Source organism: Sinohyriopsis cumingii, chromosome 1 (genome assembly GCF_028554795.1).
Source record: "Sinohyriopsis cumingii isolate HCF-2022 chromosome 1, ASM2855479v2, whole genome shotgun sequence".
In the NCBI taxonomy this organism is placed as follows: domain Eukaryota; kingdom Metazoa; phylum Mollusca; class Bivalvia; order Unionida; family Unionidae; genus Sinohyriopsis; species Sinohyriopsis cumingii.
The window spans coordinates 5885864-5907934 of NC_142961.1; the positions used below are offsets into that span (position 1 = coordinate 5885864).

General features: G+C 38.2%; 1 protein-coding gene across 1 annotated transcript; it reads right to left on the minus strand.

Annotated features, from left to right (window-relative positions):
* Window positions 1–460: 460 nt before the first annotated feature.
* Window positions 461–3996, minus strand: LOC149806356 (uncharacterized). Its single transcript, XM_089972691.1, has 2 exons — window positions 3959–3996; window positions 461–1803 (listed from the first exon to the last, which is right to left on the minus strand). The coding sequence occupies exon 2, from the start codon at window positions 1786–1788 to the stop codon at window positions 979–981; it is 810 nt and encodes a 269-aa protein (XP_089828817.1). The 5' UTR covers window positions 1789–1803; window positions 3959–3996; the 3' UTR covers window positions 461–978.
* Between the last annotated feature and the right edge of the window lie 18075 nt (window positions 3997–22071).

A 22071-nucleotide genomic window follows, 5' to 3' on the forward strand; every position in this document is an offset into this window, starting at 1 on the left:
CTGTATTGGAATCAATGTCTTTCTTACATAGTTCTTTAAAATTTTCTTTTAAAAAACATCAGTAACATAATTATTTATTCTCACAAGATTTATTTTCCATCTATTAATTGTTCTCCATGTTGCTAATTGTTGTTCCCACATTCGCTATTCAACCGCATTTGATTTCGTTCTATAAACGGTAAAATAAAAACTACCGATTTTTTTAATAGATCTTTTCAACATATGGTTTTTCGAGGCCGTTAATAATATTCATAAACTCTCCTACGGGTATGTCTAAACTGCCAAGATCATGAACAGACATATTTGCGATACAGATGCAGATCCTGTTTACAGATAGATAAAGAGGAGGACGGAAAAGGAGACTGAAAATGTGTAGATAAGGAGACATTTTAGTCGGTAATAGATTAAAAACATGAATAACTAGATTCTAACGTAATACATATAAAATAACTTCGAGAACAATAGTGAAATGTTTATTACTTGAAACAATAAGAGTTGAAAGCATTCAGAAAATATGAATTTAAACAAGTTTTAGAAGTAAAAAATTATGCATGCTTGAGTATCAAGCTCATTCATGTGTAGCACATTTTGATTCGTCCTTCAACAATAGGAATATAATAAATACGAATGTTTAATGTACGACAATTATTTTTTGTGTACAAGATGAGGGATCACTCTTAATACCTTGAAGTCACTATTAAATTTGTACTATCAATCGGACTATGACAAATATTTTGAACCTATTGCTGATGATGGCCTGTATATTGAAATAAAGGCAGTTCATGATTTAAGTCATTTTTTTTTAAATTAAAAAAATCACTAAAGCGAAAAGATTGTGCGAAAACATGGTTTGTATGACATTTCCATCAGGATACATGTCAATTCATGGCTATTGGGAACAATGTCAAGAAACTTCTATTCAGATCAATATCAAGATATAGCTTGTACAGAGGTTCACCAGTATTAGATTTTGTCACTTTAGTTAGTGCCTTGAGTCCTTTCCCCCATCTTCTTTACAGCCTCAACTGCTTGCACATACTCGTAAGCAGCCTGACAGCTCCAGTCAGCAAGGAACAAGAAGGCCTGATCAAATTTGGGCATATTGGTGGCAAGCAGGTTCACCATAAACTTCACCTTGTCCTCTTCAGTCATACTGTCAACCTTAGGTCTGGCTTGTTTCATCTCCTCATCCGTACCATTGTACACAGAGACGTTGTGCATTTCTGCGAAGCGATACACGGATCTTACTGCCAGGCAAAGATAATGCATTGACTTATTGAATTCGGCTTCCGTCTCCTTCACGGTACCGACGATCTTGAGGGCGGCGTACAGTTTCTCAAGGTGCGTCATCTCGATCATGCCCTTCACTTCATCGGGGATTTTATTGTCAGCAGTACCGGATCCCTGAATTTGATCCTGCCCTTGCTTCTGCACAAGCTTTTGCAAAAGTCCTGCCAGCTCCCCATCACGACCTACATTTTGACCACCTTGCCCACCTGCCAACCTCTGAGCTGCTAGGTTACCGACAATGTTGCTAAGAAGGTTATTGGTATTCATGGAGTTGCCTAGATTCAGTCCGCCAAGGACGTGCAGCAGATCAAGATTCCCAGAACCACCGCCCAACCCTATTCCTATTCCACTACCTTGCGATGGTTGGTCCTTTCCATTAGCGTTGTTTTCATCAGTTGGCTTACTTCCAACATTGCTGGGAAGCACCCAGGTATTGCCCCCAAGCAAGTGACCATTAACAACCATGACGAAAAGGGTGAAGGCCAGAGTCAACTTCATCTTTCAAGATTAGATCTGGAATTAAGAAAAAGAGGACTGTACTAAGCTAGAATTGAGTAAACAAACTAAACTTTGCCAGAGATTTTTCTTGCCTGATCGCCTTTAATCACCAAGAATCTGAGATAGCCGTATGATTAACCCCTTCTTTTTTTCTTTCATCTGTTTTGAAGTGCTAAGATCAAAAGTATTTCGCATTAATGAGAAAGGTTTCGTCCCAACTCGTACTGGCCGATTCATGCGTTTGTATTTGTGTTTTCAAACCAGATGGACACAAATGCAAGCTCATTGTATCTTTTGAGAAAACTAATAAAAATATTTATCAACATTTCAGTCCATACTTCAACAGGTCCCTGTGATGTTTGCCGTTTGACTTAATTCCTAGTGGAATATATCTCCTAAACTTTGTTTAAACATTTCTTTAGCACACATTGTTTCGTCGATAATTTTTTATTTTTAATCTGATAGAAAAGTGTCAGCGACGAAACGTTTTGACAACGACAGCCGCTAACTTTTCTATTAGGTTTTTCTTAATAGGACGTCGCCAATCAGACACCACCTTTGCAAATCCTACATTTTGTAAGAAAATAACAACATTCGGTATCTAGGTAGGTTATATATATATATATATATATATATATATATATATATATATATATATATATATATATATATATGAATGAAAATTATATATGATGGTAATATCTTTTCGTCATCATTCACCCATGAGGAATATCTAGTGATGTGATATCTTTAGTCTGTGTTTTCTCTTTAGTACAGTAACTCGTTTTTGTCTGCGACATACGGCTAGATTCTTTCTCGTCATGGCAATCAAATATAAAATTCATAATCTGCAACCATTGGTGTGAGAAGAAAGAAGCAGTTTATACTTTTTCGCATTTTATTGTTTTGGAATTAATTTTTGGGCCTGTAATAGTGCCCCGCATAATAGAATTGACATATGAACACAAAACAACAGGTGATAGTCATGCGGGTATAGAGATATATCGTGTTGTTTTGTTTTGATAAATTTCTCATGTACCGCTTTATCAGAAGTGGTGTATTCCTGTAAACAAAAGTGTCACCCATAGACGTCAACGTTATGCATTACTTACAAACTTTACTGAACAAGCTTTCTCATTGGTAATTTCGAATCAATTTACCCACCCCCTCCCCAATAATCATGCCTGACAAACGTGTGAAAAAAAAATTTGCTTTTATGCAGCAATTGACATCGCAAGAAATGAACCAAACGCTTTTAGAGACCACTCATTCATTTCAAGAAGAGATTTACTCACAGTAGTTTACCTGTTCAGGTGCTACCCGATACGAGAAGGACCGTTTTTGTTTTTACCCTTTTCTTTTACTTATATATCTTTAACAGAATTGTAACAACTTTACCTGTAATCTTGTAGTACTTTATATTGCGATTACTTGGAAGGGTCTCTCTACCTTCTTTGTTTGCACTTAAAACTAATTAAAGAAAACGTCCCTGTCTTATAACATTTTTAAAATAAGTCGCGATTTTCATTCAGAAAGGCGGAAATATATGTTCATTATAGAATCATTTAAATTAGTGAAAATTAATTGCCTCGTTTTGATTTCAACAAACATCGATAGTAAATACAATTAATTAAGTCTGATATTTCTGCGGTCAATTATTCAAGAAGACTTTATTTGTTTTAAGATGCTCTAAAAGTAAAATATATTGCAAGCTGAAGACAAAAACATGAACTATTATCAACCCTAACAGGTACTAAATTCCAGCGCTCACATAGTGCATATGTCACGTTGTGTAATTTAGCAGAAACACATAGACAACTTTGTGTAACGTTTGCAAATACATGTATGAATGTAAAAGTCAAATTTCATCAAACGCAACCAACCTTTGCTACATTTCTGGAATTAGTAAAATAGCAGATAGATAGCTCCTTTCTTTTACCAAGAAACAAGACTGTTTAATATAAAATAAAAATCAGTTATCTTACACTTCATGACACACCCTTGAATCAGATTACAAAAACTGTATAATGGAATTATATAAATGTATAATGGAATTACATAAATGTATAATGGAATTACATAAATATATAATGGAATTACATAAACGAATAATATATTTACATATATGTATCATGGAATTAAATAATTGCATAATCGAACTATGTCTTACCTTATCCTTAGATTTGTAGCTTTTGTTTATCGGCTTCCAGTTCTAGTGTTTGTATCAGGCCACTGGTCGTCTTTTATAGGTATACGGGAACCGCCCAACATTTTCATTGGACAGTTTTTGTTCTTAAAACGTGACTGGGTAGAACTAATTATATTCAAAGCCAATTCTCAAAATTGAAGTTCTGAATAAACATAACTCAACAGTCATTTATGGATTAGTCATCAGAAGAAAGGTCCGAAACTATTTGTAGAAGTGTATGCCCTTCCCGAGGAGGGCATTTGAATTCTGATCTCAAAGATTTCTCATCTCATTTAGGTATTTTATTTCGCATTAAATATGTTGTAGCAAAATAATTCGTATTAGTTGCATTAGTGTCACGCACTAAATCTGATATTGTATTGGCATTTGCCATCGAAGACGCCCCTTGATTTATACATGGTGCACCCTGTGAGCACGGCATATGGAAATAAACTTTTAAGTACTCTTCTATGATATTGGACTTAGAATGTTCGTCCATCGCTTTAAAATTACCCTCTCTCTCTCTCTCTCTCTCTCTCTGTATATATATATATATATATATATATATATATATATATATATATATATATATATATATATATATATATATATATATTTAAAAATTACAAACGCGCGGGTCCCCTGTGAGCGCGCGGCCTAATTGGGACAAATTGGTCCAATCGGTCTAAGGCCGGCCAAGCAGAAAAGGTCTTCAGGGTTAAGCTGTTGATTAGAACAAATTCTCTGTTGGCGGATTATTCGGGTACTAGGCTTTATTTCTCCCTTATACTACTCAGATGTCACTTTTTCTCTCCAAAAACAGCTCATGATTAATAAAAATAAGAAGAAGGAAAGTAGCAGAAACTGATCTGCTTGTTCTTTATGCGATGACAGATTAAGAACTACATTGATCTCATCTGTACGAACGTTTTACACGATACAATGATGTATGCAATTCCATCAGACTAGATCATCTTGGAGTTTATGACAAATGTATCAATCGAAATGGGATTCTGTTTCACCCTCATCCAATACCATTATCTCCATCCACCAACCTTCCACTCTATACAAAGTCAGCTCTTTTTCCAATACAGCAATAACCCATGCATATATATTTCTAGACACACACACACACACACACACACACTTAAACATACACACACACAGATACATACATAACCACACACACACAGATATATATATATATATATATATATATATATATATATATATATATATATATATATATATATATATATATATATATATATATATATATATATATATATATGGGGAAACTTCGCATTGAATGAAGAGTTTATAAAGAGAAATATTCTGCGCTCTGAAAATTTTAATCTCCTTTTGTAAACACCGTGAAAATAAATTTACCTTCAAAAGAACAGCAAACGAAAAGAGGATCCAAAAATGCCTTTTTTTGCAAAAATACGCATTATGAAATAAATCTAGGCCTAAAAAAGGGCCTCTCAATTGAAATGATATTACATGATAGTACAACGAATAAAATTACTGTTTGGTGGAAAGGTCAAGAAACACAGCAAAGTGTTCTAAATGAAATTTCAAAAGTACTTAAGTTTAATAGGCAATAGATGGTGAGCTGAGGCATTTAAAGATGAGGGAGGCATTTCCTTTCGTACAATCAGAGACCTTCTTATAATTATATCATGGGATGATTTTCTTTTTCATTTCTCAAATTATTCTTTATGGTTTTTTTTTTACATCTTTTTGAGATAAAATAGCGAAAACACTTAGTCATTAATTGTAACCACGGCAAGACTATACATTAAACGCTCACGACCACCCATTGCAAAACTATTTTGTCCTTTGCGCATAGTTTTCCTTTAGTCTAATGTATGGAAATATAATTTGAAATCGGGTTGAATAAATATCCATCCTAGCACGTGGCTTTTTAAAGGTGCCAGCTGGGACAGGTTTCACTCAGTTTGAATTTTGTTGTTGTTGTTGTTAATGTAACAACGATGACAAATAAGAATATGCATCTGAGTTAGTAGTATTTATGCCCCACGTTTCTGACACATTTGATAGTAATGAAAAATTTGCTTTTTATTTACCATTCATTAATTGAAATTATTAAGTTAATGCAATTTATGGTTGATTAGGCGCTATACAAAGTCCTCATTATTATTATTATTATTACTTAGAGAAACTATGGTATTTCGTATGCAGGTTCTCATTAGATTAATAAAATCCAAAAATGAAGATCTCTCTCTCTCTCTCTCTCTCTCTCTCTCTCTGTGCTGTAAAATGTAAAAATTGTTGTTGCCTATATACAAAAATTAACAAGCCCGTCAAGTTTTGCCGCCCCCCCAGTCAAGTTTTGCCCCCCAATCAAGATATGCCCCCCACCCCCCTGAAAAAGTTGAAATGACGTCCCTGCCTGAAAAACTTTCGCGTACCACTGGTAGAACGAGTACAGCAGTGGGAAACACTGACTACACTGTTCGCATGAACTAACAACAACAACAACAACAAATAACGTAGACACTGATCTGCCGGAACATACGAGGTTCACATTTAAATGCGCGTTTTAAACGACAAAATGCTGTAGAAAATTCCATGAGATTTAACAGGGCCGGCGCTACCATATAGGCAAGCTAGGCAGCCGCCTAGGGCGCTGATTTCAAGGGGGCGCATTTTTTAAAAAAAAAATGTATTGTTTATAAATTTTGAAATTGATATTTTCGGGGAGGGGGTGGGCGCCGGAATCGAACCTTGCCTAGGGCGCCAGATAGTCTGGCCTGGTCTGGCGCCGGCCCTGAGATTTAAGTTGGTCCCGGGTGGCCATGTGGTCTACGGTACACTTCTTTACAGATTACTGACCGCTTATCTCAGTCCACGTCAGGTCAAATCTCTGCTCTGGTAACGTGGGTAACTGACAAAGCTTGCCATTAGCTTTCCGTGGGTCGGTGGTTATTCTGGGGTGGGGGTGCTGGTGTACTGGGTTCTTCTTTTATCGCCCTGTTTAGCCTGTCGTGAGACTTTGTCAGATTCATCAGCTGCAATTGGGATTTTTCCATCGTCATCCACGCATCTGTCTCCGTCCACCCAACATCCATAGAAAAGCTCCAGGGACTTGTATGTTTTATGATTCATTTAAAAGCCTCATATTGGCCAGCCAATGGCATTCGATCATGTGGAATGAAATTGATCGATTACACTTGCCTAGCGAATATGACCGCTGTCCGTGTTTCTGAAAACAACTAACTTTGCACACCAAATACGAGTTTGAAAATTACCATTTAATGAGAAAGAGGACGCAGAATAATCAGCATTCTGAAATTGTTAATTATCTTTTGCAAAAGTCGCGAAAATAAACTAGTTTAAAACAGAAACCTTGTGACTGGAGGCTCCAAATGTACCAACAAGCAGCACGTATTCTTGCAAAGTACTTATCAAAAAACTATAGTGAAAATGAGGGTTTCTCTACTGAAAAACCATGACTAGATTCAATTATATGACAGGTAAGGTTGTTATGTTGCGGGAAGGTAACAAAATAGAACTTAGTGCTCGAACGTAAAGTTGAAAGGTATAACCATAGCTAAGGTTAAAAAGTAGATCAAACACTGTATATAACAGATGATCAATTGATGGGTGAGACTAGTACTAATATTAGTACCCTTACTCGTACCTCGTGGACAGGATACTAACATGAGCATATACGTGTTAATGGAGCAAGCCGGGTGTGATTCACACCCGGCGCTCTCTTAGCCTAATAATAACACTTTAAACATATTCCTTGCATATAATCCAATAAATTGAGTAGTCCTCTTATTTAATACCGGAAATATCGAAAATCGTTGTAGAAATAGTTGAAAAATCTCGTTTACCTTTTTTAGCCGATATTTTCGTTTAGATCGTCTGCCATATTATTTCAAATAATGATTACTTCCGTTCTCAGCCTCGTTTGTTTGTGTGCCATATAAGGACATTGACGCCTTATTTGGAAATGTAAACAAATCGTAGTAAAAATTTAGCGCCGTTTGGGTCAGAAATTCTGCGCATTAAAAGTAAATACGGTTTATCGGCAATTTTGAAATTCACCAAGAAGCGATTATTCGCACTTGATTGATAATAATATAGCGTAGAATATCCAAAATATGGTCTGGCAAGCCTTACGTAGAAAAGGGGTCACGGCGAGAGTCTCGCGTTATCTGTCATGGCGGACAGTATAAGGTTAGAGTAACAATGCCAATTTATTTTATCGTATAAGAGCTTAATAAATTCAAAATAATCCAAACTTCTTTCACAGCATGATTATACTTATGTAGTTGATTTCTACACTGTTTGTTTTTCTGACGTTAGTGATGATATTTTTTGCTCCATTACATGATATGGGATCAGTTCGTAGCCTCAACCACAACAAAATCAAGTTGAGGCTACGACATCGTAGCTAGGGTGAGACATACAGGGCGAGTCAGACATCGAGCATGCGCGTAGAGACTTGTGCAATTCTCTTTTTGTTATGATAAAGATTAAATAACGAAAATTAAACTTTAGGATGGTTTGTTTCTTTTCCGGGGCCAAATCAGGTCAAATGTTTGAGGGGCTAAGGGTTGGGTTCAAAATATTTTCAAAAAGGGTCCTGACTTTCTTTGATAGCACACCAAAGCAAAAGTCTGTGTCTATTTACGCAAAGTGCGCATAATACCCAATAAAAGTGCGCATGAATAAAACGGTGGTCAAATTTCAAAAGACAAGTTACCGTACGTTTGTATGTGAGTGTACGTGTTATTTTAATGGGCAGTGGACCGGAATCCCTGCTGACCCCCCGCTGCCCGGTCCTGCTTCTACTGATAAATGTCTATTATTTCACAGTGTTAGAAAATTATTTTCAGTATTATAAAATCAGTTTCTAATATTGAACATGATTTTCTTGTATTAGAAACCAGCAACACATGTAGGTAAGATGTCTGATATGAAACGATGAACGCTTCTTTACACTGACCAATTCAAGGCATGAATTCATGAGTTAATTCCCTTGTCTTACTCTGTTAGGGATGTATTTCTCCGTTTGTGTGGTTTTGAAATGATGCGAACTTTGAACATATTTATCCATTGATATCTAGCCACGAAGAAGAAGAAATCAGAATAAAACGTAAATCAGTTAATGATTAGACACGTGTTAAACTACAGTTTTTAAGCGTAAATGAAATTAAAATGGAATATAAACATTTTGTTGTAATTACTGTCAGTACTTGCTCATAGGATGAGTCCAACTGCAAACTGCATAGACCCAGATCTACCGTCGCATTATGTGTGTGTGTGTGTGTGTGTGTCTTTTATTGCTTTGTATATTCAAATATAACTTGTGGGTACGTTTGTTGTTTGTTTATTTTCTTGTCATTGTCGTACTGATGCTTTTTACCTTTCGATGATGTATATCTTAAACCTTATAGTCGGGTTTGCGGATTTATATTATGCTTTTTATTTCAGGTTTTAATATATTAATTTCGCGTAAAGTGTTTTCGTCGTTATTCAAGAATTTCTTAATTAGGTGATTTTACATGACTTAGAAACATTTGCCAACAAAATAATTACTGTATCTTTTCGAAAATAAATTTTAAATAAGTGGTAATTTTAAAGATTAAGTTGGTACTATTGCGATGTTCACAAACGAATAAACGAACACATCCATCGTAATGCTTTCGTTTGCGTGTTGATTTGTTATTTTTACAACAAAATTATACAAGTGATTTGTTTTCGTCCATCTATGACGACTTAAATTTTACTTGCTTTGTTTTAAATATATCAAGAATACCAAGAATTTCTATTTATGCAATGACTTGTAAATTTCACAACATGAAAGCAGACAAGAGGACATGCAAACAAGAAAGAAGTAAATGTGACGAATGCAAGGAAGATCGAATTAACTAGAAAGAAAAAGAAAGGAAGGAAAGAAGGAAAGCAACAATGAGCACAAGGTTGTGCCGTGTTCGGACAGCGGACAGTAACATGGGTTGAATTTTACGTACCATATTGACCTGTGATGGGGCAAGGGTTTACCTTGCCTTTGTACTACTCCCTGAAGGTAAATAATCCACGCACACCTTTGGAACATATTTAAAAGCGATGCATTTAAAAATAAAGTTAACAAAATTCAACATATATACCACTCTGCATAGATGGCTTGATTAATAGAACAGACAGCACTCGGCTCTTAGATAGATGGAGAAATTCAGAGACTGGTGGAGATTTGTTGTTGTTGTTCTAGGGTTTAACGCCACTTTTCAGCACAAGATAGGACACACATAGCGGCCAGTATAATTAGTGGATGAAGAACCCTGGAAAAACCCAGGGATGAACCACGGACCCACAAGAAGCTACTGGCAGGCTTTCCCACGTACCCACGCTAGCCGAGCCTTGGGCTTGAACCCACGCAGACAGGTGAGATGGCAGTGATCCAGAACGGTGAGCGCTTTAGACCACTCGGCCATTCGGCCACTCGGGGCCCCGGTGGAGATTGGAGATAAGCTTTGTAATGAGAGAGGTATAGAAACAAGAGACATAAAAATACACACCATTTTTTTCCCATAGAAACATAGGGTTCTTGAATATTTGCAAACCAGAGATACAGTTTTAAAAACTTGCATTTATTTAACGCCGCAAAAGATATACTTCCTGTAGATCAACTGAAAAAGTATCAAACATTTTATTTTTTAGCAAATCTCAGGAAATGTTTCATTTGGTTGACATTTTATATACAATGAATTTTAAAAATGACTCTGTTTTATGAAAGATACTATCAGTGATTAAAGAAAAAAAAAACAAAACATTGACTACGATAAAAGCGTTACAATTAAACAGCAGAAATCAGTTTATGACACATCCATCAATTTTTTTTCCCTAGAAACCGAATATATTCCAGGAGAAGCAGACATCCAATACAGGAAATCACTAAAACTATATATGCATGAGTATATCATATGTCGGCTCCATCAAACGTTTCTTTCCTGGGTGACATATATTGTTCCTCTAGTCCACCGCCAAATTTCAAATATAACATTGATCCAGATTTATCAGTATTTATTTAAGTTACGTCTAACTTAAAGAAAACAAAACGGTTCACAGAAAAATTAATTTAAATACAACAATCAGTATCAATTCCGAAGTTAATATTACTTGCGAACTAAGATTAATGGCTATAGTCAGATTGTGAATAGTAATACAAAGTAAGTTCTCCAAATATCACTTTTAGAGAGCTTATTTTATATAGTAGAGAAAACATTTGTGACTCGTCAATTTATTTACGTGAATATGAATTTCACTGAATTGTATGAAAATGAAACAGACTTGTAATGAAAAGAAGGGGCTGAGTAAAAACTTATACTGGAGATTAAAAGTGCGTAACATTCGCATTCGTTGAAAGAGGTATTAACTATATTTTGAGGCAACAACTACATTTTTCTCAAATTTATGAAGGCTTACTTATCATCATTTCATATTCTTTAACATGGTTTAAGATAATCGGGTGACGAAATATATAAGAAATTTCGACAAAGAAAAACCCATTGTCCTTTACTGTTAGCAATAATTTATTTCCGCATCTTATTCACATAGAAGTAGATGAATCCGAATAGAGGTCTACCAGAATGACCTATCGGTTCGACCTTGCAGTGGCATGATGGACCTGTTCAACTCGCGAAACAGACGTGCATGTATCTTGCGTACACAGTATGCCATGATTGTCCCGCTCATTTGAACCGTATGCACCGCGTGCAAGTCGCTATACATTGTTCATCGGTTGGCCCGGACCATGATGATTAATCCAATGAAACGTCAACACGACCAGGTCATGTAGGTCGTTATACACACCAGAATTATAAAACTCATGTCCTTCATGATCAGTTCGTGAGACGGATGGCATGTCCTTCGAGCAGCAGGTCGTACAAGATTACAATATTTCGGCCTTGTTACTGAAAATGTTGAACAGTATCGTATCATGGAGGGGTCTGGTCCCAGCCGTTCAAAATGTATCTACAAAGTGTAACAAATATGAAAATAAATTAAAATGTGTTTCAACGATCCAATATAAAATCTTGTTTCAATTTTAGTGCTCAGAACTTTTCGAAAATAAACTTATTTGCAGTAGTAGAAGATATGTGGGTCAGCTTGGATCGCCATCTATAATGACATAGCTGTTTTCTTTAATGCTGTTGCATTTGGGATAAGTTTTTGTTAATGAATTGTAAGCAAAATTGCTTTGAATGTCAGTAAATACTGTTAATATCAAACTAAGGTGACAATTATCGATAGGTTTTATAGTCGTCAGTTCTAAAGTTTACGTAATATTAGCAACCAGGATTGCACCAGTATCAAGTTTTCAACTTTCATTTAGTTAGAGAATACGCGTTGCAAAATGTTATTACAAGAGACATCTCTTGAGGAAGAAACATTACTTAGTTCTGACTGAAAGAAAAGACATTTTACCGAACGAAGTGGTACAATTTGAAGGAAACATCAAGGCGATTCTTTAAATTATTTGAAGTAAATTTAGCATACAATTTTACTCTTTAATCCGTATATTTTCCCTAATCTGCTTAGGGTTCTCGTATGTGTACTCACAAGCAGGTTGTATTGTACCATCTTTTATAGGTATTCGGGGACCACACAAGGTTTTTATTTGACTGCCTTGGTTTTAAAACCTGACCGGATTGAGTTAATAACAAACATATACAATACACGTTTTCAAACTAGAAGTTCTAGTTAAGGACCTCTTTTTGAATAAGCCGAATGGGACAAAGACCAAAGTGTTAGTATTTTTAGAACTTGTATGCATAACCTGTCTTCTACCTGTATGATAATACTGACGGGGTCCCTTGGGCAATTAATGACTGCATACCAATCTTCTTTCTACCTATCATTATGCATCATCCATGGATCAATGTACAATTTAACCCCACTGCTTCATTTTGATCTTATTTTTTTTTTACATAAAGCATTATGGAGGCCGATGAGAATTACAGCCTCCTATAGCCGTTTGTTCATCGTCAGTTCGTTTCTTCCATATTCTGTATCTCTATCACAGGACATTATGTTTGTATCTACTCATGCACGTACTGAACCAGTGAGATGAAGCTAGAAGCAACAAACAAGCCACCCCAACCCAATCTTTCGAGTAATATGTCAGTCGAGAAAAGCGTACTTTGTGCGAAACTACTCTAATTGGCGCACGATAAATGGAGCACAAATGTGTCAGACAAACGACATCAGAGAACTCATTACACTGATCTATATTTTCCTCACATTGTTGACATGTTGCCACTAGCGGAACATACGTGTCCTACTGACGTATACATTTTGGTTCAAAAATAGTTATCCACTATGAAATCGCTATTACATTTGACATTTTCAATTTGAAGTCAATGGCGCTTGTACTTTTTACCTTTGTGAAACGTCACACGCAGTGATGTCATTTTCTAAAAATAGCCTTTCGGACACGGCGAACCGGTGTAATGGCATTCAGTGTTCTTTTCCGTGATATTGTTCGTATTATTGTTCTTACTGAAAACCATGTACCAGACGTTAAATTTGCACATCTGAATACAGATGTGCATTCCAATATTTTGTTACAGTGGTGCTTAAGCCTGCAGACTGTATAAATCATATAATCAAATTTGATGAATCTTTCTAGAACACTATAATACACAAATTGCTTGCATTTCATCACCGATAGATACACCCTGAATATTTTGAGATGAAAATTCCAAGGGAACTGCCACCCCCACCCCACCCCATTAAATAAAGCCGATGAAGTTTTCTTATATGTGGTTCATGTTTTAACATACACACAGAGAGGGATGTATGTGGGAAAGTGACTATTTCTTATATTTTGTTTAGCGCACAAAATTACACTCTGCTTAGTTGATGTGATATTATGCATGTAGAATCTAGAAATGTTTAATATGTATTCCATAAGTTTAAAAGCAATGTATCGATGTTTTCGGGGGGGGGGGGGGGAGGGGTTGTATTATGCATTAGTGATTTTATTAACCTTTTCTGATTCCGATGTGTTAATCGGTAACAAAGCTAAGACAAGAAGAGAGAAAATTTATGTTTATTTCAATGTCGGTTTTATAAACAAATCCTAATTTTGAATGATAGTTTAGAACATATAAGAATGGATTATGTTCATTAGAGTTATGTTGTTGAAGGGAACAGTACTGGTTGATTATATTTATACTATGTGAATAATACATTTCCTTAATTAAAGGATATATACAATCACATTTTCCATGAGAACTGCCAGTCTCCCCCCCCCCCCATAATGTTAGTGAAGTATTCTTATATGTGATTCATGTTTTAAATAGAGAGGGGTGTACATAGTAAGTGACCATTTCTTACATTTTGTTTAGCGCATAAAATTACACTCTGCTTATTTGATGTGATATGCTTGTATAATCTAGAAATGTTGCAAAGATATTCCATATATGTAAAAACACTGCATCAATGCGTGTTTTGGGGTATTATTTGTTTGTTTGTTTGTTTTGTTGGTATTATGCGTTAGTGATTTTATTAACCTTTTCTGATTCTGATGTGTTAATCTGTAACAAAGTTAAGAAAAGAAGAGTGTAAATTTATTTTAACTGTTTTACAAACAAATCGTAATTTTGAATGACAGTTTAGAACAAATAAGAATGCATTATGTTCTTCAGAGTTATGGTGTAGAAAAGAGCAGGACTGGTTGATTATATTTATACTACGTGGGTAATACATTTCCTTAATAAAAAGATAAATACAATACAATTTTGTCGGGAGGTATAATTGTCTGCATGTATTCATGGAAACAACAACACAAACACTGCTGTCCTTAATGACAACAGCCAACCTTAAAATAATACATATTTTACACACAAACACTAACTGAAAAGAAAACAGAGTAGATATAAATAAATATTATTGGTTTCAACGCATTCATTTGGGACACATACATGCATACATACATACATACATACCGTCTCGGATGCGGGAGGTCGTGGGTTCGATCCCCGGCCGAGTCATACAAAAGACTTATAAAAATGGTACTAACAGGCGCTCAGCATTAAGATTTTAGTGTTAGGACTGGTCGGCCCCAGTGTCAGGATAATGTGACAGGGTGGGATATGTCTGCGGCATGATGCCCCAGTGCTAAGCATCACTATAAACTGCCACACTGCAGACATCGTAGCGATATGATTGATTTTTTTTTAATAAAGCTACGTTAAAAAATCTAAGTCACACACACACACACACACACACACATATAATATGCACATAGGAGAGTTTTACTAAACGAAGATTGGAAAACAATATAAACGGATGACAAAGAAATGAAATGTACAAAATTATTACTGTACACGCTCACATATTATAGTTTCATATATGAAAACATTACATAGTGAGGGAAGTCCCACATTTAAAAAAAAAATTGCATATATGTCGCGATTTACTACGTGTTACTCAGCGTCAGTAGTTAAGTGGGGCACTAGAGCCTCAATGGGAATTAGCATTACAGAGACCCCTGGGCAAATATAGCCTCAATGGAAATTTAACATGGAGAAAAATCGTGGGCAAATATAGCCTCAAGGGGAATTTAACATGGGAAATAGTCTTGGGCCACTATAGCCTCAAGGGAATTGAATATGGGAAAAAAGTCTTGGGCCACTATAGCCTCAAGGGAATTGAACATGGGATTTTTTTTAAAAAATTTTTTTAAATTTAAATTTAAATTTAAAAAAGGGGTAGGCAATTGAAAGGCTATCTCTTTTCGAGAAATATGGCTGGCCCTGAAAAGGGCCTTTGGGTTTATGTTAATATTAATATTAACATAGATGGCATCTGTCACATCTTCTTCTTCTTCTTCTTAAACTCCTTCTAACTGCCGGTCCATACACAAGTACCCTCTTGAGACATCCTTGTCTTTCTATGTAAACTCTCCTCATCCATTGACTAGTATCTGTCCTATCAACAACAGTCCACTTGGAACTGACATACATGAGCATGTCCGTCCTAAACATCATGGAAGACACAAGGGTGGATGACTCAACTGTGGTCCACATCTTGAAGCGACGAGAATAGGTGAATCAATGCAGTGAACTGCGCTTATTTATATGTACAGGAAGGATTGAAACGGATTGAATTCATTCACCAATCCGAACACGCGTTTCAAAATTCAGTCAGCTCGCATCCAATCCGAAGAGAGCAGTCTGTGACGTCACGTGGTCTATATAGATTCGTTAGCGCTTGTGTGCAGTCAATCTATGCGACAGTGATTCAACATGACGGAAACTCAGAAAACGATCCATTGGGGTGCAACAGCAGGGGAGACTGCCCAAGGGATTCCGGACTTACTTTCAGAAGAGGTACATTGGGATTTTGTGGATTTTCTTACCTCGCAAGAATTTGTTCCGGAACCTTCGTTACCTTCTTCATTACCGCAAGTGGAGAATTTTAGACAGAGACAGAAAGAAGAATTGGAGAAATTTATGCAACGACAAAAGGAAGCGGAACAAGCTTTTCTCCTACAGCAACAGCAACAGCAACAAGAAGAGGTAAGAAAAAAACAACAGCAACAACAGGAAGAAGAAGTAGCAGCAAAGAAACAAGAGGGTGAAAATCAAACGGCTACGGTACTGTTGGACATTTTAGCGGAGTTAATAAGTCTGAAACAAATGTATCAGACTTCTTTATCACGACCGAAGAGAATACGACCTTCCCGAGCTAAACACGCCAACCCTGTGACTAAGCCTATCGTACCACCCTTAGTGATTTCAACCCAATCATCAGAAGTAGGCCTCGGCCGTGGCAAAGGCTTAAGGCAGTTAAAGTTGATTGGTTAAACTCACCCCTACACCAAAATAAAAAGGCCCTTTTCAGGGCCACCAACTTCTCTCGAAAAGAGATAGCCTTTCAATTTGCCAATAACTCAAAAATCAACAAAAACAAAACAAACCATTTTACCCTTATAGTACATGTCTGTGTATGAGTGCGTGAGTGTAGCTTCTTATTTTAAAATCAAAACTCAAAGACACTTACCTTATATCATTCATGTATTCTTTTATCCATTTTTTACAATCCAATTCACAATTCACCACAGAACACTTTAATTAAAAGTTCATTGACTTCTTCTTTCTCCTTGTTTAGTCTCTCTGTTTTTTGAATTTCTTCACCGTTTTTTCCTCATTTTCTTCCCTTCTTCTTTTCTCCTCCTGTTTCTTTGCTTCTTTTAAATAGAATTGTCTTCTTTCTTCCTCTTCTTCCTCTGAAGAATCCCTCTCTTCTTTCGAAGAATCCCTCTCTTCTTCAGAAGAATCCCTCTCGTCTTCTGAAGAATCCTTCTTTTCTTCTGACTCCTCTTGTTTCTTTTTTGGGCAATCTGGAGACCAATGTCCTTTTTCTTTACAATAATAACAGGTATCCTGACTTTTGTCTTTTTTAGCCCCTGTTTTTTTTTTTTTTTTGACGGTCTGGACACTCTGAAGATCAATGCCCTTTCTTCTGACAGATATAGCAAGTATCTTGACTTTTATCTCGAAAGGAAGGAGAGTAGTCCGTCGGCTGGTCTGAAGAGAATTTTCTAATGACCCCTCGCAAAGCTCTGATGAAAGTTCCATCTGGGTAGTCTCTTCCATCGTTGTGCTCGGCTTGAGAGTGAAATGAATAGTGAAAGAACAAGACACACACCCTTTTATATACGCTGGTCTGCCATGACTATAAATTAGTCTATGGTGTTTACACTTGAGTCATTTGACGTTTTGCACTCAAGATAAAACGATCCCATTCATTCGAGAAGAAAGAAGAAGAAGAAAGTAAGAGGCAGAAACGTGATCTATCGCCTCGTACCAGAGCTGAAATCTTGGCCAGTGATTTTGAAGAGGACATGAGTGAACCAGAATTTGAAACCTCTAAACCAAGTTCGTCACCCTTAGTCAACCCTGAAAAATACTATTCCATTCGAGAGACGGAAAAGCGCTCCTCTAGAAAATTTAGAACCACGGCTTATACCTACACGGTGAAGTTTAAAGATTTCAAGGCCGACGTACCATTGGAGAAAGCAGAAGGGTTTATCAAGGAGATGTGGGATTCTTTGCTCACCGCACTCAAGCGACAATGTCAACCCAAAGAAGACGATCGCTTGACACTATCCATAGATCACGACGGTTTGAAATCCCCTGTTTGGATCGAGTTTAGCAGACCCGCAGAACTAACCCCTTCCAAAATCATGGACAAGATTCAACACGTACAACAATGTAATGACCAGTTTGACATCACCGATGGTAAAGCCACACTGAAAATGGCTCACGTCTCTCTTCCTCAAGGGACTGGACGCAAAAAGATGTTATTGGTGAACGAGCTTCGCAGCATTAAGCGTAGCCTTGTTCAAATTCACAATCCTCAAGACCAGATGTGTTTAGCTCGAGCCATCGTGGTGGGACGAACCTATGCCAACAAGAACGACACGGCAGAATGGAAAAGAGCCTGGAAAACTATTCGACAATCGGACCGAGCCAAACAACGAAACGAAGCAGAACTCCTGTTGCAACAAGCCGGACTGTCCAAAGACACACCCTGTGGCATTCCTGAGATGCAAAAATTGCAAGATGCCCTAGCTCCACGCTACACCTTGAAAGTGCACCCTCAAGAAGTGCGCGGACCTCTGTTGTTTCGAGGCCAAGACTTTAAGGACGGAAAATACATTCATGTCTATTATCACGATGACCATTTCGATACCATTACCAGTATCACCGGATTCCTGGGATACAGTTATTACTGTGAGAAATGTGACTATGGCCATAATAATCGAGAGCAACACAAGCATTGTGGATGGAAATGCCCAGGATGTTTGGCCTCTCCACCCTGTCTGAGCGAAGAACCAGTGCCTTGTTCGACTTGTCTGCGCACGTTTGTCAGCCCTACCTGTTACCAACAACATTTGAAAACACAAGGTTCACAGAAGAAATGTGCTTGTCAACTGCTGAGATTGTGCCCTACCTGTGGACAAGGCATACTTACCAATAATGACAACGCACACGTATGTCGAGGAAAGAAACAATGTCACATTTGTCACCGCATCGTGTACTTGGAACACCAATGCTACGTGCAAAAATACCAACCCCCACCAGAGAAAGAGGACGGTCACAAGAAGAAAGGCAATTTCATCTTTTTCGATTTCGAATGCATGCAAGAGACTGGCATTCACATTCCTAATTTCTGCGTGGCTCATCGAGCGTGCGAGAAGTGCATTCAAGAACCTATCTTCAGTCATTGCCCTCACTGCAGCAAGATTCCCGGAGGGCGTGAAAAAATCTTTCGGGGACCAAACACGTTAGCCGATTTTGCCCAATGGGTCTTAGACCCCATCGACAAGACGTGGAACCAAGAGGACATCGAACGTTACGGAGGTTGTCATCGTCATGCCACGGTGATGGCTCACAATTTCTCCGGATACGATGGACAGTTTCTTTTGAGGTACTATACGGAACATGGCACCGAACGTCTTAAAGTGATTTTGAACGGAGCCAAAATCATTTTCATGCAAGTGGGACAAGTGCAGTTTAAAGATTCGATGAGTTACTTGGCCATGCCTTTGAGTCGAATGCCTAAAACGTTTGGAATGACAGAAATGGTTAAAGGGTACTTTCCACACTTTTTCAATACGGAAGCCAATCAACACGCCGTTCTACCCCATTTGCCTGAGGCTCACTATTACGACCCCGACAACATGCGTACCGAACAACGAGAAGCTTTCTACGCTTGGTACCAGGCTCACGCCTCGGACCCTTTCGACTTTCAGGAAGAAATGCTAAAGTATTGTCGTTCTGACGTGGACATTTTACGGCGTTGCTGTGGAAAATTTCGAGAACTGTTCATGGAACACGGAGGGGTCGATCCTTTGAAAGAAGCTTGCACCATTGCCAAAGCGTGTTCCTTAGTGTATCGACAACGATTCATGCCTGAAAACACCGTGGCTGTCATCAGTCCTCAAACGACCAACTTTGTCAAACGTCAATACTCGGTCAAAGCCCTACGCTGGTTACATTACTTGTGCGACAAGGAAGACAAATGGATTCAGCATGCCCGCAACGGAGGAGGCGAAAAGACCATCGGAACGTATTCGGTCGATGGCTGGGACTTAGAAAACCCCAAGATCGTGTACGAGTTTAACGGTTGCTTATTTCACGGATGTCCCGTCTGTTACCCTGACCGTGGCACTAAAAATCAGTTTTTGCAACGAACCATGGAAGACTTGTACCAGGACACTTGTCAGCGGCGCCTAAAGTTAGAACAGCAAGGATACCAAGTGGTGGAAATGTGGGAACACGAGTACGATCACCGTATGAAAACCGATCCCGAGTTTAAACGCCTCGTGGAAAGTTACCAGTTCATGGACCCGTTGAACCCGAGGGATAGTTTGTACGGAGGAAGGACCAATGCCACCTGTTTGCTGTACCAAGCCGACGAAGAGAAAGGAGAAGAAATCAAATACTTGGACGTGTGTTCGCTGTATCCCTTCGTGTGCAAATATTGTCGCTTTCCCGTAGGGCACCCGCAATTGCTGACGGAACACATCGACCTGAAAAACATTCGACAATACGAAGGCTTGATCAAGTGCAAAGTTTTGCCTCCCACGAACCTATACCATCCCGTCTTACCTCACCATTGCCAAGGCAAACTGATGTTTCCCTTGTGCCGTACTTGTGCCGAAACGTGCAACCAGGACCAACCTTGCCATCACAGCCAGGAAGAACGTGCCTTGACGGGAACCTGGGTCAGCGTGGAATTGTTCAAAGTTCTGGACATGGGATACCAACTGTTAGAAGTGTACGAAATTTGCCACTTTCCCAAGACACAACAGTACCACAAGGGTGACCCTACTCAGAAAGGCATTTTCGCCGACTACGTGGATGCCTTTTTGAAACTGAAACAAGAAGTCAGCGGCTATCCTTCCTGGTGTCACACTCCCGAAGACCAAATACAATTCAAAGAGAAATACTACGAACAAGAAGGAATCTCTTTAGACCACATCGAAAAAAACGAAGGCAGGCGATCGTTTGCCAAAGTGATGTTAAATTGCTTGTGGGGTAAAATGGCACAACGACTGTGTTTACCCAAGACGGAATATTTGACAGAACCTTCCCGCTACTTCCAGATGATTCACGACAAAACCAAATACATGAAACACGTGGACGTCGTTCGAGAGGATTTGATCTTGGTCAATTACGAAGAAGATCTGGACTTTGTACAAGACGACCCTTTTGGAAATGTCATCATTGCGGCTTACGTGACAGCTCATGCTCGCTTAAAATTGTACGAAGCTTTAGAACTGTTAGAAGAACGCGTTTTGTACTTTGACACGGACAGTTGCATTTACATCCATCACCCGAGTCAACATCACCCTGACATCGAAGGAGACCGTTTAGGAGCCTGGACAAACGAGCATCCCGACGACAAGATTCTAAGTTTCGTCAGTGGCGGCCCCAAAAATTACGGCTACGAATACCGGGACAAACAAGGAGAAGTGCACACGACGTGCAAAGTGAAAGGACTGACTCTGAATCATCGTACCAGTCGAGTGGTCAACTTTGGGGTATTGAAAGAAGCCTTGCAATCGGGAGAGGATGGAAACTTTAAAGTGACCACCTATCAACCGAACAAGATTGTACGTTTACCCACTCACCACATCGTCAGTCGACCCTTGGAAAAAGTCTATCAAATTGTATACCAGAAGCGAGTGCGACTTCCCAATCACTTTACGTTGCCGTACGGTCACGTCGGTATTGGTCTGTATATAAAAAGGAACCCTAGGCAAGATCGATAGTTTATTGTTCATTGAAGTAACTTACCATGTCGTTGACGAAGAAGAAACCAGATTGGTTTGGCTTGGACCCAAGAGGTGGCCCAGTATGCACGAGAGTTATTCAAGGAATAAAGTTACTTTTCAACCCGTGTTAGTAACGGTGCCAGAAGAACCCGTCACCCAGGACGGGACTGTCGTGGACAGGCCTGAAAGACCCTTTCGGGAGGACACTTGTGTGACCTTACCCCCTACTATAGAACTGGTTAGAACTTTACTCAAAACA

Bases quoted from the DNA above. Each gene is read 5' to 3' on its own strand.
- LOC149806356 (XM_089972691.1), bottom strand. From the start codon at position 1,788: ATGAAGTTGACTCTGGCCTTCACCCTTTTCGTCATGGTTGTTAATGGT.